Here is a 15,496-nt window from a genome sequence, read left to right on the forward strand (position 1 = left end):
TGCATTGGGGAATGCTAACCCTAGTTGAGGGTTGAGAATGACTCCAGGACATAATTGAACCTGGACAAGTTGTACATGAGATTTTACAAATTTGATTGTGAACCCTAACTTGTGAAGAAGGTTCACTGTAATTTGTTTGTGGGACTGCCAATGTTTCAACATGCTGGCTTTGATAATCCAGTTGTCCAGGTATGGGAAGACATGAATCTTTTGCGGTCCGAGATGTGCTGCACCCACTTAGGCATTTTGTTAAATACCCTAGGAGCAGTTGTGACCCCCAAAAGGTAGAACTTTGAAATTATGTTGCTTGCCGCCAATCATAAATCTTAAATATTTGCAGTGTGCTGGATGGATTGGAATGTGGAAGTATGTATATTTGTTGTCTAGAACTATCATAAAATCTCCCTATTGAAGGAGTGGAATGACATCCTGAAGAGTGACCATGTGAAAATGTTCTGCAAGAATGTATTGATTCAGGGGCCTGAGATCTAAGTTGGTTCTGAGTGACCTGTCCTTTTTTGGAATGAGGAAATACTCCTGTTCCTTTATATTTTGGTGGAACTTGATTAATAGCCTCTTCTGAAAGGAGAGCTTGTACCTCTTCTTTGAGGAGAGTGAGGTGTCCTTGAGTTAGCCTGTGTGTGCAAGGAGGGATACTGGGAGGTGTGGTTGTGAGCTCCACGCAATAACCATGTTGGATAATGGAAAGGACCCACTGGTATGATGTTATTTATGTCCATAGAGTATAGAAGTCCTGAAGATGTCCCCCAACTAGTGTTATATGGGGTTGGGGTAGGTGGAGGTAGTCATTGTTTTGTTACAGAATCTGAGCAGAGTTGTTCTTGCCACTGCTTCTGAAATTATGACATCTGAATGCTTCCCTGAAAGAGCCTCTGGTTTAGGAACCTGAGGCTTGTTTGTTTTGAGAGCTGGAAGGCTCTGATGAAGCCAATTGTATTCCCCTATATAGAGTGGGTGACAGAAAAAAATCATCTGTGCCTGTGATTGAAGAGCTGCCCTGGCCTTTGTAGTGTCCTTGTCATTTTTTAGTTTTCTAAGGTGGAATCAATTTGTGGACGAAAGAGGTGTTCTTCATTAAAGGGCATATTTAAAACAAAAAGTGTTCTTACCTGTAGGGGTAGTTTTGCAGCTTGTAGATTTTCTGGATTCACATGCTCTGCATTATTCAGCCATCTAGTGGTTGAGTCTGGATTATCTACTATTTCTCCTCCTAAACATTTTTTGTCCGTCCTCTATCTCTACCTTTGTTTTGTTGTTGTTTGGCATCGACTTAAGTACTATTTGGTGTTTTGTTGTGACGCTGTTGCACTTCCTCTGGATGTCTCCGCCCCTGTTTGCCATCTTCATATTCTTTTTTTATCCCCTTCTCTCCATCTTCTTGGTGGAGGCAGGTGGGTGGCATGTGAATCCAGAAAATGTTCAAGTTGCAAAACTACACCTAAAGGTAAGAAACTTTTTTTCTTGCAGCGTACATCTTTACCAGAGTCACATGCTGTGCATTGATTTTAAAGCTGTTTTCCTTTATTGTGGTGGCTGGGCTGAAGATGGAAATTGATTTGAAAGTAAATTTCTTAACACTCTTTGTCCTACCTGAGCTTCTTTACTCATCTGTAGGTCAATACAATAATGTTTTGTAAAAGTAGGTACTGAAGCACAAGGTGCTGCCATGCAGATTTCTTGTAACAGTGAGTTGGACATAAAAGCTACTGTTGCTCCCTTCTCCTGTGTTGAGTGTGCTCCTGGAGCTCAATGTAATGATTTCCCTGCATTTTTGTGACATAATTGGATTACTTGTGCAATTCCACCTTGAAATTGTGTCCTTTGATACTGCTTTCCCCTTAAAGTTTTTGGAGCAAGCAATAAACAATTGCTGAGATTTCCTAAAAGGTTTAGTTCTCTCCATGTGCATGGCGCAACGTCTTGTATGTAATGTATGTAGGCTTCTTTCTGCATGCATTTTTGGGTTTTGAAAGAAACTTGGTATTTGAATAGATGGATTTGTATGAAATTGAGATACCACCTTTGGTAGGAAATGGGGTCTGTTCTCATGACAATTCTGTCTTTATGTATCTGGCAATAGGGTTCTTGAATTGTGAATGCCTGTAACTCACTCCATGTAAGGAAGGAATTGCCACTAAAAAAGCCGTCTTTAACCTTAACATTTGCAAAGTTGCTTTGTGTAACTCCTCAAATGGTTTACCCATGAGTTGAGTAAGAACTAGATTTAGGTTCCATGTAGGCGCTGGACCCCTCCTTGGTGGATCTATACTCTTTGCTCCTTCTAGGAATCGTTTTACCACTGGAGATGTGAAAAAACGTTTTTCCCATTTGACCTCTTATATAAGCCACTATTGCAAGACAAATTAACTCGTAAAGAAGCATAAGAAGTCCTTCTTGTGTTAACTGAGTTAAATATTTTAGGACTGCTCTCGCCTTTGTCATTTATTTGTTTTTAACATAAATTATGCTTTTTACACCATATTGTAAATCTTTTCCATTTTGCCACGTAGCATTTCCTTGTTACAAGTTTTCTTGCTTCTCTTAAAACTGCTAATGTGTCTTTTGGTAGTTTCAAGTGCCCACATTCCTTGTCTTTAGGAGCCATACTGTTAGTTTGAAATATTCTGGCTCTAGATGTAGAACTGTTCCTTTCTCCAGAGATAGCCAGTCTTGTCTTTTTGGCAGGCATTGAATATTCTCCTATGCTAACTATCAGCTCTGAATACCAGGTTTGTGTTGCCCATTGTGGCGCTATTTTAATTGGCGTCATGTGGCTCCTCTTACATTTGCTGAATACTCTTTGCAATAGGGGAATTGATGGAAAAGTGTAAGCAAATGTTACTGACCAGTCTATCGAAAGGGCATATTCCCCTGGGATTGCAGGTATGGTAGTTTGGATGCAAAGTTTTGGCATTTTGCGTTCCATGGGGTCGCAAACAGGTCTATTAATGAGGTTTCCCATGCTTTGAAAACATTGTGTACCACACCTTCTGATTCAACTTCTATTTGTGCGAGCCCGTAGCCAACCTGCTCAACCTGTCTGCCTCCCAATTTTTCTTCCCCAGTAAGGGAAGAACATTGCAGTTGTGTTGTCCATCTGAATTAGAACAGTCTTTCTGTGAATGTGTTTCTGAAACGCATTCATGGCTAACCAAACCGTCTTTAGTTCCAGCTAATTTATGTGTTGTACTGCGTACAGATTGTTCCATTTCCCACTTATCTTTAGAGAGTCCATATGGGCTCCCCATCCCATACGTGAGGCATCTATCGTTATGGTCACTGTACGAGTTGGTTGCAGAAATAGTCTTCCTTGAGTACGTTTTTCCTGTTGAACCAGGCCATTTCCTCCTGAACTTTCCACGTGATGACCACTAGATCATCCCAACTCCCCGTTGCTTGAGACCATTGATTCTGAAGCCATTCTTAGATTGGTCTCGTATGTAGTCTCATATGTGGGATTAATGGAACGCAAGATACCATCTTTCCTAATGCTTTCCCCACCGTTCTCTCGCTGTCAGAACTTGCCCCTTCCGGTAATGGCCATTTTCTTCCAAAAGGGACAGAGTTCTCTTCTCGCTAGGGAATGCTTTTGCTTCAATTGAATTCAGTCTTTCTCCCAATAACACCTTCTCTTGTTCTGCTGATGACTTCTCCATATTGAAGGAAAACCCTAGAGTGTGTAGTATTTTCATTACATTTGAAATGTCCTGTTTGCATTTTTGATGTGTGCTCTCACTAAGCAGTCTAGGTAAGGATACACATGTTTTCCTTTCCTTCTGAAGTGTGCTGCTACCGCTGCTAAACATTGTGAACACCCTTGGTGCTGATTTTATACCAAAATCCAGGACTTTGAATTGGTAGTGTTTGCTGTCGACTACGAACCGTAGATTTCTTTTTGTGTTTTGCGTTCAATGGGATGTGCAAGTAAGCATCCTTTAAGACTATAGTTGCCACGTAATCTCCTTTTTGAAGTTGTGGAATAACCCTGTAAGGTTGTCATTGTGAATTTTTGAGTCTTTATGATGTTGATGTATTTGAGGTCTAGAATTGGACGCAAGGAGAAGTCCACTTTTGGAATTTGGAAGTATGTTGAGTAATTTTCCTTGTCGATCTATTGCATTGGCACTTTTTCTATAGCTTGCATGTCTAGCAATTCTGACTTCCTTTCGAAGGTGATTTATTTCCTCCTTCGAATTAATACTTTTCTTTGGTCTTCTCGGTGGTAAATGTTTTAGTAGATCTATGCAAAATCCAAGTTTTATTATATTTAGGACCCATTGGTCTGAAGTTATTTTTCTCCACTCCTGGAGAAAATAATTAAATTCTTCCACCCACCGTTGAATTGCGATGTATTTTTGTTTTGATGCGGCGTAGTCATTTTTTTGCTGGTGTTGAACTTACTCTTCCTGCTTGACCTCTGGCTCTTGTTCTACCGCTAAATGTATTTCTTCCTTGATGTTGGTATTGCCATCTTTGTTGCCAGGGTGCTGACTGTGTGCTCCCCTGGAAGCCCTGATGAGTACTCCCTGTCTGAAAGGAACCTCTTGAGGCTGGTCTTCTTTGTGGAAAGGAGCCCCTCCGAAAACTCCCTCGAAACTGCAATGCTCACACAGATTTTGCAGTCTTGTTGTCTCTTTTTAGTTGGTTGAGGTAATCATCCACTTGATTTCGGAATAATTGCTTGTCATTGAAATGGGTGTTTATAAAGTTGGCTTACACTTTTAGTTTCAACCCCGAAATTCGTAACAAGGAGTGTCTTCTTTATTTAACGCCCATCATGAGTTGGCAGCTAGATGTATCTGCAGCATCAAATGTGGATTTTAAGCAGGTGTTGGCAATGTTCTTGCCACTGTCGACCAGATCTGCCGCACATCTTTTTATAGTTTTCATGGAGGTGCTTCATTCACTCTCCTCTCTTGTCCCAGTGCTGATGGGTGTGTCTATTTAAAAGAGCATTTAAATGAACAACGCACCACTGGTTTGCTGCACTGCGTTCTATTCTTCCCATGAGCTCCATCTTTTTGCTCTTTGTCTGGGAGTGGTCCTGTGGTTGAAGGAACATTTGCTATTTTCCTTGCTGTTGCCGTGATTAAAGAGTCTGTTGGAATCGTTCCCTTTATATAAGGTGGATCCTTAGAGGAGAACTTATGTTTTCTCAGCTCTGGGTGTTACAGCTCTACATGTAGCTTGCTCTTTAAATGCTTCCCTATCCTGGTCCAATACACTAGGACGCATATGCAGATACTGATTTTTTGTTCGTGCAAGTAGTAGTGTTTCGAGGAGAAAGCACAACTGTGGTTTGTCTTCCTCCAACTGGAAGTTAAACTTGTCAGGCACATTCTTTATAACCAGATTGTACACTCCTATGTCATCTGGTGGGGAGGGTTTTGGTGGGTAGAACCCAACCTCCTCTTCGGGGGATTCTCCTTCCAGGTCTTCCCAATGACTTCATATTTCCATCTTGTGAAGGCTGAAAATAACCTTGGTCTTTCTCCTCCTCCTAATATATCTCCTCTTCCTGAGGCTCCGGACGTGTGAGAGGGGTGAATTTCTTCCAACTCCTGTTCATGGAGTTCTTTCAACCGTCTAGTTTTCTAAAGTATTGTGAAGGTTATTGTTGAATTCCTTCTGTTTCTAGATGAGTGCATCCATTTTGGCCCGGAGTCTCCTATTTTTAATCTCCATTTCAGACGCTCGGTGTTTGGGGCTTGTTGTGGAGTGTTTTGTTTTCGACACTGATGTTGAAGTTTCTTTCAAAGTCTTCTCTGGCTGTGCACTTCGATGGCTTGTGTGTGTCTTGACAGTCCTGAATGGAAATGCTGCGTCTTTCACCTTTCCTTCTTTTGACGACTGGCTTTTTTGAGCCTTTATCTTCACAGGTCACCCCTGTGTTCCATGGGATTCTCTTTTGTGGGTTATGCCTACAAACAATGAGGCTCTTCCTCGGCACCTCCTCTCTGATCTCCAAAATGTACTGATCACCCTCCGAAGTCTCACCTTCGGCACCGCCAGCTATTTTTTCGTTATCATCGCTGTAAAAGCCCAGAGTTCTCTAAGATGGGGGCAATTTTTTCCCTGCAGTGTATGGTGTACCATTCTTTGTTTATATCTCACCTTCATCGCTTTCGGCACAAATACTGCGCAGGTGAGATGGTCCTCCCTCTGGTGATCAACTGAAAGGCAAAGATTGCACACCAGATTTTTGTGTTTCTGGGTGTACTTATGATGACCATTTTTACAAAACTGAAACAGTCTTTTCCATCATATTCAGGTATTCTAGGCGATCCGTCGGTGGAAAAAAAAGCTGAAATTCCTCACACTCACTTTATGTGTTCCGCAATGTTTTTTCTTTAAATATCTAACTCTTCTTGATTTATTCGTAATTCTTCGAAGATCCTCATTAAGCTGGGGATGTCTCCACGAAAAACATCCTGACCCAACAGCGGAAAAAAAGAATCTGAAGATGGCAAACTGGGGCGGAGACACTTAGAGGAAGTGTGATGACGTCACAACAAAACAACAAATAGTACTGCCGTCAACGCCCAACAACAAAACAAAGGTAGGGATAGAGGATGGACAAGAACATTTTAGGAGGTGAAAGAGATAAGCCGGACCCAACGACTACATGTCATTAGATGTTATAAGTAACTTCAGGAGAAAAGCTACACTTTGTCCTGTCCCTTCTCGAATATATATTTTGCACTGTCTAGCGTCCATTGACTTTAATATGGGTTGAATAGGTGCAGGTTGAAATTTTCTGGCAGATCTTTTTTGGTGCCCAACTCAGATCCGAAGATTGTCGGCTTGTAACCAATGCGGTTGGTGCAGAGTGCTTGGTGGTGGAAGGTCGGAACGAAGTTGATGAGGTCGGGGCTGAAGATGCAGCTGCAGTCTTTGTGGTTTTCGGTGCCGAGCCACTGGGTGGGTCATTTGAGATTTTCTTTCCGAGGGAACCATGGCTAGAATGCACTGGTGGACCAGTAACCTCAGTATGGAGTCTTTTGGGGGGTTTGTGGTAAGAGGTGGGGTCACTGTACTAACGATTTGCGCCTAAGTCAGTCCTTGGCTCTCGACGTCTGATTCCATATCTGAATGGAGACTGCTTCCTAGTGGCGCTCCTCCTACACATATTCTTCCCCAAAAATATCTGGGGTGCCATCCACAGATGTGCGCGCCATCTCTAGCCTAAAAGTTTGTTGGTCTGGAAGCGTTTTCTTGGACCGGAACAATCGACACGCCTCACAGGCAGCCTTTTGATGGTCCAGCAAGAGGCATTAAGTTACACACCCGATGACGACGCGTGTAAGAGTACTTCGAATGGCACAGAGGGCAGAACCAAAATGGTGCCAGTTCCATGGGGCTTATATTCTCTCTGGTGCCAAAGGTTTCAAGGCCTAACAGCCCGAAGAGCACATGCTCAAAAAAACTGGAACCGACAAGTGAGAAACGGTTGATGTGAGAGCCAGAAAGCCCAATCGAATATACAATACCGTCAATTAGAAAAGACGGAGGGAAAGTTTCAGACCGGAGCGAGTTGAAGACAGAGCAAAGAATTACATGTCCGAACACGACGGCAGAGAGAAAACCTAATAAAAGGACTCAATGCCCATATGCAGGATCACCGAGAGCGAGGAGCCACTGAATCCCCAACTCGAAAAACATCTTCAAAGAAAAACAACTTATAACACTCTGGACACAACACTACATGGCAGGATAATGCAAAGCATGCGTATCTACAGCAACACATGCCTACGAACAGTTATTGTTACCAGTGGAGTGGAATCCACCAACTAGAATCTAGCTGTAAAATTGACGGAAGTCACTGAATGATTTAGTAACCAATGAGGATTTTTCAATTCATGATTGGCTAATGTTGGGGCATGTACAAAAGAAAGTGCTACTTAACAGACACTGCTGTACTAAGTTTATAAAGCTTATAGACATTTGCAACTTTACCAGGTGCTCAAAGCCTGACAATGGTGAAGCATTCAGGTACGTACCCCCCCACCCCACCCTAAAAAAAAAAAAAAAAAAAAAAAAAAGGTCTGAAAAATTTAAATCAACTTCCCAGATACAGGAGGGTCAGGGAATGATGCCCTCACAGCTCACATCTCATGTCTGCACGTTTGGCAACACTGTATTTTCAAGTAAGCTTTTAGTGACCCGCTATCTAGCACATTTTTTACTTGTACAGACCAGTAGACTTGTGCTTTCTGTTACTGCTTTGCCATGCTGCACATTTACAGTGGCAGAGTACTACTTTATAGAGAGATTTTGAACAGACTCTATAAACATTCCAAAAACACACGCATCTTAACAAAAAATGTTTATTTGACAATACAAGACGTGTTTCCTCACATGGTGGATAATCCTAACAAGCAGTGAGACCAGTTAAGGAGCATTAAAGCAACCTAGAAATGCCACAAGCTCTGTGAACCTCTTTGCATGAAATGCACTTATTTCACAGGAAGGTATGTAATGTCAGATTACTTCAATCCTGCCAGGGTTCAGACATCAGCCCCTGCACGTTTTGGTGAGTACATGTTTTGAAGAGACTGCCAAGAGAAGGAGAGCTGAAAGGGACAGTGGAGTAAAGATGCACAAATTCATCAGCAATTCTAGATCAGAACCCTTTACCCAGTTGGTGATCTAACTGATCCCCAAAATATTACATGAACAGCAGAAGCACAGCTCTGGTGGATCAGACTGGACATTTGGGATTGAAGGGAAAGGAGTAAAGTCAGGAAGACTCAGAGTTTCATAGTCTGCATACACATCCAACAAGCACACAGCAACGAAGCAAACTGAAGCAACGCCCGAAGAAAGGGTTGTCCTTTTGGTCAGATGAGAAAACACTGGCTGTTCAACTGACCTCCCATAAAATGAAGGCTATCCTGCCTCCAAGTAAGTTTTGTGGCTTAGAAATCCACCATGGAAGGATCACTGCTACAGTGGCAACTGCAGGTTTAATTTATCCTCTATGGAAGTGGCTATTCCCAGTGGATTTCCGTTTAAACAGACATTCAGTTGACGCACCTTTTCTAGCCCACCCTTGAAGCGATGAACCATTCTGATTAATCCTCTTGAGGCTGTCCAGTGCCGATGGCAGGGGTCTACGAAAACAGAAATTCAGTCTCCTGACTGAAGAGAGAATCAAGACCCTGCCGATGACACCACTCTGCTTGACGTTGAAGTGGTGTTAAAATGAACTGGCACCAGACAAAGCACATCGGAGTGGTGCTGGTTTTACAGCAGGCAGGCACGGTGTCATGTCTTCTCCGCAGATGTTCTCCAAATGTCCACAGGCAAGTGAGAAATGTATTCCTTTGTGCCACTTTTTGATCCTTTTTGACTTTGAGCAGCACAATTCTCCGCCACAGAACGGCACAGTGCCTCAAAACTCAGCGAGGTGCGATGGCACAATGTGTAGCGGTGGTAGTCCTTCAAAGATGCAACCTTCTTTCCCTCCCAACCCTCCCAGCCTCCCTCCCCCCTGGTGAGGACATCGTTGCAGCTTTGTTTGCTTCTATCCTGCATGCTTATTGTCTGGATGTGTACACATACTATGGTTTCCAACGTGGTTCTACAATTATACCAAGAGCCACCCTGACATATCTCTGAAATAGGAGTTGGGTAGTGAAAACTAGAAGACTTCAGGAGGGAAGTAAGAGGTAAGTGGTATGCAAGACACCTCAGCTACAGCAACCTACTGGAACCTTGAAATGAAGACAGGCCTGCCAAATGAAAAAGAAAATGTAGGTACCGGCAAGGCAGGGGAGACTGAGGCGGAGAGGGGAACAGGTAATTGCAAGGAATGGGGATTGAATGATTAGGGATCCTACAACCCAGACATTTTCGGCAACTGCACATCTCAGATTTCAAATATGACTTTTCCAGATCACAGACGTCCACAAGCAGGCACCTCAAGGACCCACCACTAAAGTGACCTGAATGAAGCACCGACTGAAAATAAACATCCTCAACCAGTAGAAAATATGCAGTGTACGGAAACTGCTTTCCAAATCCGTAGTATGGGTAAACAGGGGAGATACAAGACTGGGAAAGCTGTTCATCAAATGCTGCTATGAATGCAGACGTTCCGTGGCACCTTGTGGAACCTACTTATTCAATCACCTCCATGGCAGGAGTAAAGTAAGTACACTTGCTAGATCCAACTCACTTAAGTACACAACACCGGCTGAAGAACTGCAACACAATACAGAACATGTGCTGCTACTGCTGAAGTTCACAACCAGGCAGCCAAACAGCTGGGTTGGGAGAATAAAGTAGTGAGGTAGGCCTGTACAACTAGTATACAGCTTTCCAGCCTCAAATCTCCAAGCGGAAATTACATGCCATATTTGTGTGTGTGTTTGGGGGGGGGGGGGGGGAGGTGGAGATGCACTAAAGAGGAAACATCCACAATCTGATGTTAGAGCTTTGGCAGAATGAAAAGTGCTAAAAAATAAATAAAAATAAAATAAAAAAAGGGTGGAGGATGCTCCGTGTTCTCCTGTGACCCAACACTTTCACTCAGGTGGTCCTCAGATAGCATATCCTTCAAAGAAGAGCTCAAAAGCTGTACACTTGGGTTGTACACAAGTTAGGAAGGTGGAAGTGCAAGGTATCTTGAGCCAGTAGGATTTTGTTTTGGGAGGAGGATGGGGTGGGGAGGGGAGGGGAGGGGAATTTAGAAGTCATAATATTGAAACAAATGAATGGGGATGAGTGTGGGTAGTTCAAAGATCCAAATTCTGATCCACCAGATGGTACAGTTGTGCTGACAAAGTCCTACTTAACTTGCCCTTAAATAAGGTACATACATAGCTTATATGATCAAGAACACGACAAGGCAGCACATGATGAAGCAGGCATACATTTACAAGCAATCCATCTCCCGTCACCTCCCTCCCACAAACCACCTTGTTCCCTTCCCTTCCCTCTCCTCCCCAAACCCCACCCTGTACCCAAACTAACCCAACCACCACCAAACCCATTGCAATCCTCTCCCTTCCACCGTTTACCAACCTACCCATCTCTAAAACCATCATTCCGAAGCATACCCTCCAAAATCACCTCCCACACCACTCCTAACCCCAGACCCTCCCTCTCAAACGTTATCAAACTGCAGGATCTTTCCATGAACCACCCCCTGTCCCAAGACGACCTTCCTCCGCTTCAGAATAAATCTTTTTCCATCTATTCCATTACCACTCCAATACTTTGCACCTTTCAATTCTATATACTGGAATTGTATTTGTCTAGTGGTGCTGGTGTAAAGCTGTGGGAGTCGAAAACTGCCAACAGGGCAATAGATCCTTTGGTCCAGGGTTACACACCACACTGGTGCAAAATACAAAAGACACTCCAGTGTCACAAAAGTTCCTTAGAAATCCAAACTTTGACTAAACATTTGCTCTACTATGTAAGACCCTTGGGGGTTAAGCCAAAACCCGAAAAACATCAGATGGGGCATGGTATTTTGCAACCCTTGGCGTTTGCTGCAAAATGGTATTTTATGTCTTATAATTCTGGGAGTCTGGAGTTTTAAGGAACTTTCGTGACATTGGAGTTTCCTTTGTATTTTGAATCAGTATGGTGTGAGCAACCTGGAGATGAGGAATCTATTGGCTTTCTGAGTGGCAGCTTTTTCTATCCATATTTTAGCGGGGAGGAGAATATAGGCAGATCTTTTTTGTGCAAGGGGTCAGAAGGTGGCAGCTGTTGCAGAGCGATCTAAAATGCAACAGGTTTCCACGGCTCATAACTATTAAAAAACAGAGCAACACTAGCAAATAACTAGATACTCATCAACTGCGTGTTCAGGTGAGAGAAAAGCAGGAACACGGTCATAAAAACATGATCCTATCAAAGGAAAAAAATGGACAAAAAGTGACAGCACAAACATTTCCCACAGAAAAAGAGAATAAACTGGGAATAAAACAGTCAAAAATGAATGGGGACAACAGAAGAAAGGAAATCTTGGACCAAAGGGGATGGATGACAAGATCTGCCTATATTAGCATCCAGATCTGCTTAAATGGAAAACTGAACATGAACAACTCCCTAATTCACCCCCCTCCCCCTGCACCCCCCTACCCACCCTCATCGACCCTTGGGGTCATTCACAGTACATTCGGAAAGTGAAGTGCTGTTTAAAACAGACCCCCCACCCTGCTAACCGCATAAAATAAAATATATTAAAATACAAAAAAATGGTGCGATGCAGGACAGAGATCTAATAAATGAAGATGACATGACCCTATCTCAAAACAGAACAATTTTTACAAAAATAATCTGCCATCTGGGTATCTTCCACACCTGACAGAAAGGGTGCACTTGGCAGCCCACCTGGATCATTCACAAGTGGATGCCACATGTTCCAGAGTTCAGTACATCCCCCACACTGGCAGGTGTTGGGTTGAAATATAAAAAAACGCAAGGGTTGAGTCACAGCCTCATGTTGCTTGCTGGAAATTGTGAAATAGAACATCACTTCAGAAAGGCGACATCAGGTATTTTCCCTTCCAGCTGCAATAAGAAGAGGTCAGAAGTTGAAGACGAGAAAACAATATGATGAGCATGATTACTTCACACACATTTTCTAAGAGAACAGCCCACCCCCTCCACCACCCCCCTCCCCAAAAACATACAATCAACACTTGAGTAATCCACTCTGTTTCTATCTCAGACAAAACACGGAGTGATGGCATACAAAGAGGAGTCCACAAACCTTGCAAGTCATATGGCTTACAGCTTAAATGAAAAGCTTAGGCATAACTTTTTTCTGATAACTTGACAAATGTATCCATGGGCGTCCTCAAAACTGAACTCCAGGGAACCCTACATGCTTAAGGTGTCACAGCTATTAGATCCTTATATGTATAAAAAAAACCTTAACATAGGCCTCCCATCACAGTTAAGACAGCGGAACATTATAATTAAATGACACGTTTTGCAATTATAAATTAAATGATGTTTATGAGATGCCCTTGATGTTGAGGCACTCTCCATGTCAGAAATGAACTGTAAAAACTAGGGCAAAGCCACAGAGAGGGTCGCTTTGCAGAGCTGGGTCCTTTCTAAACAAGCGAAGTCCCACGAAGAGGAGAAAAGCAAAGGTTTAGCACAGGTTCCCTTCGTAGGGTATTCTTCTCACAAACCCCTGTCCTAAACAGATGTCGCTCACACAGATGCGGAATTTAAACAAAAAAATGCTTATCCAAAAGATTTGTTTGATAGGCCGGAAAACATCTTCAATAGGTTGGAAAAACCTCACTAGGCTAAAAATATTTTTCCAGGATTGAAGTCATAATCAACACATTAAATGAAGGGAAAACATGCTTAGCGTATTGTACTCCGCACATGTGCATATGTAATTTAATTGGTGTAATTTGGTGCAGTATTTTAAAAACCATACTGAAGAGACCTCTTTTCTATAAGACTTACTTCCTGTATAAACTAAATATTGCATCACTGTGTGAGGCAGTAAGACGTTTTCTTATAATGTAAATGTTGCTGTACTGTGGCAATAAACGAGAGTTTGATGTTTGCACTGTATACATGTGTGAATGAATAACACAACATGTGCGGAGGCCACTATGTGAAAGTGTCCCATAGTCATTTGGATTGCTACCCTAACCAGAGATGAAGTTCTCTAGAGGACCAGAATTATCGGATACCAGTCCTTTTTGTGATAATATACATGTGTAAACGTATAATAAAGTTGTTCCCAATAATGTGCTACTGGCCCACATTTATTTTAATTACCACTACTACACGGAACATGTTATTCTATTAGAGTCTGTTTGCTGTGTTTAGGCCTGTAGATTTCCATGCTCTGCATTCTCCTACCATCTAGTGTTGGGCGATGATGTCTGAAACGTTTGTTTCTTCAAAGAAATGTAGAGTCGCAAGACTTGCTGTGATTCCTCCCTTAACCTACACATTCACCCAGACAAAAACTCCAGCTCAGATTGTTTTCCACTTTACAGATGTGTGAAATAAGGTTCTCAACAGTTTGACCAACTAAAGACAGTCAAAGGGCCTGGCTGTCTACACACAGTGTTTTATGAACATGCATGGAGTTGAGGGAAGTGGAAGCTGGACTGATGTCTGCTAAAAGGATGTAACGCAGGCATGTCATGGTGGCTTCCTTTTTGATAGTGGAATGTACTTTAGGTGGCACAAATAACATGTGCTTGACTTTGGCACAGAAAGTTTGTATACATTTAACAATTCATCTTGCAAAGCTTGACTTCTGATGGGGTGTACTACGTGAGGTTTGGCAAAGGCTACAATGAGTTTTTATGTAATAAATACACACCGTTTTAACATCTAGTATGTATAAAGCTCTTTCTGCTTTTGAGTCTGGGCGCGGTAAGATGATTGGCAGCTCAATAGTTAATGTGAAAAAGCAAGAGGCTACCATTGGCAGGAATTTGGGATTGGTTCTAAGGACCACTTTGTAGATGTGGACCTTATTTAAAGTTTTCTCTTTAAATACAGGCTGTAACTCACTAGTGCGTCTGAGGTAAGTGATGATCGCTAACAAGAAGACCACCTCCATGACCATAACAGCCGACCACAAGAGTGTCTGAAAACTTTAAAAGGGATTTTGTACAGGGGTGCAAATCCACGTTCAGCGTGTATGCTGTGTGTGCAGCCAAGTGCAGACGAATGGAAGTGTAAGCTAACCCAGCTACTTGCAGATGTAGCAAATAATATCCTGCAGCGACATTCAGGCAAACTATGTTTACTGATGCAGTATTAGACAAATCTTTGCCCATTTGCCGCCTAAACATACATAATGGGCTTGTGCAACTCATGCAGAATGAGCATGCAGTCCTTTGGGTGCTTGAGGCACTGAAATTCTATGTCCTCAGGTGCCAAATTGTCTGGCTGAGCTGAGCGGGATCTGAGTGCTTGAGCTGACCATCATTCCGAGTGAGATGGTCATGCGCCAGGGACAGTTTCTCATGTGAGCTGACCGAGATCTCGAGGAGCAGCAAGGGTGTCTGACTCAACAAATATGGAAGTAGTAGGAGAGGAGTAAAGTGTAAGCAAATATCCTGGACCAGTATTTTCATAGTGCCTTGCTCATGGACTTTGAAAGTTGGCACCTGTGGGCAAAGTGTTGGCATCTTCGGGAGTGATGAATCAGAAATTGCCACACAGTAAGAAGAACCACTGAAGGACTTGTGGGTTCAGTTCCCATTTGCAGACTTGCTGAAATAGTCTTCTCCTGGCAGGTGCAGTATGTTATTTTGAATAGCCCAAAGCCAAATATCCTTTTCCAGTGCAGACAGCTGGGGAAGTGGGTGCTACCCTCCTTGTGGATGTAGTACATGGCTGACGTTTTTCGTCCTGATGAGGACTGCGTGGACTGGATGAGCTTGAAGAAAGTTGTTAAGGCTAGAAGGATAGATAAGAGCTCCAGGCAGCCGAAGCAGCAACCCTGTCTAGGGTAACTACT

General features: G+C 42.8%; 1 protein-coding gene across 1 annotated transcript in view; it reads right to left on the minus strand.

The window, feature by feature from the left end:
• Positions 1 to 8,334: 8,334 nt before the first annotated feature.
• NXF1 (nuclear RNA export factor 1) overlaps positions 8,335 to 15,496 on the minus strand; it is a 313,238-nt gene continuing 306,076 nt past the window's right edge. The window contains exon 21 of the mRNA XM_069207165.1: positions 8,335 to 12,552. Within this exon, the coding sequence (XP_069063266.1) occupies positions 12,514 to 12,552 (39 nt within the window). The 3' untranslated portion in view covers positions 8,335 to 12,513. The remainder of the gene's footprint in view (positions 12,553 to 15,496) is intronic.

This window comes from Pleurodeles waltl, chromosome 9, assembly GCF_031143425.1.
Source record: "Pleurodeles waltl isolate 20211129_DDA chromosome 9, aPleWal1.hap1.20221129, whole genome shotgun sequence".
Lineage (NCBI taxonomy): Eukaryota > Metazoa > Chordata > Amphibia > Caudata > Salamandridae > Pleurodeles > Pleurodeles waltl.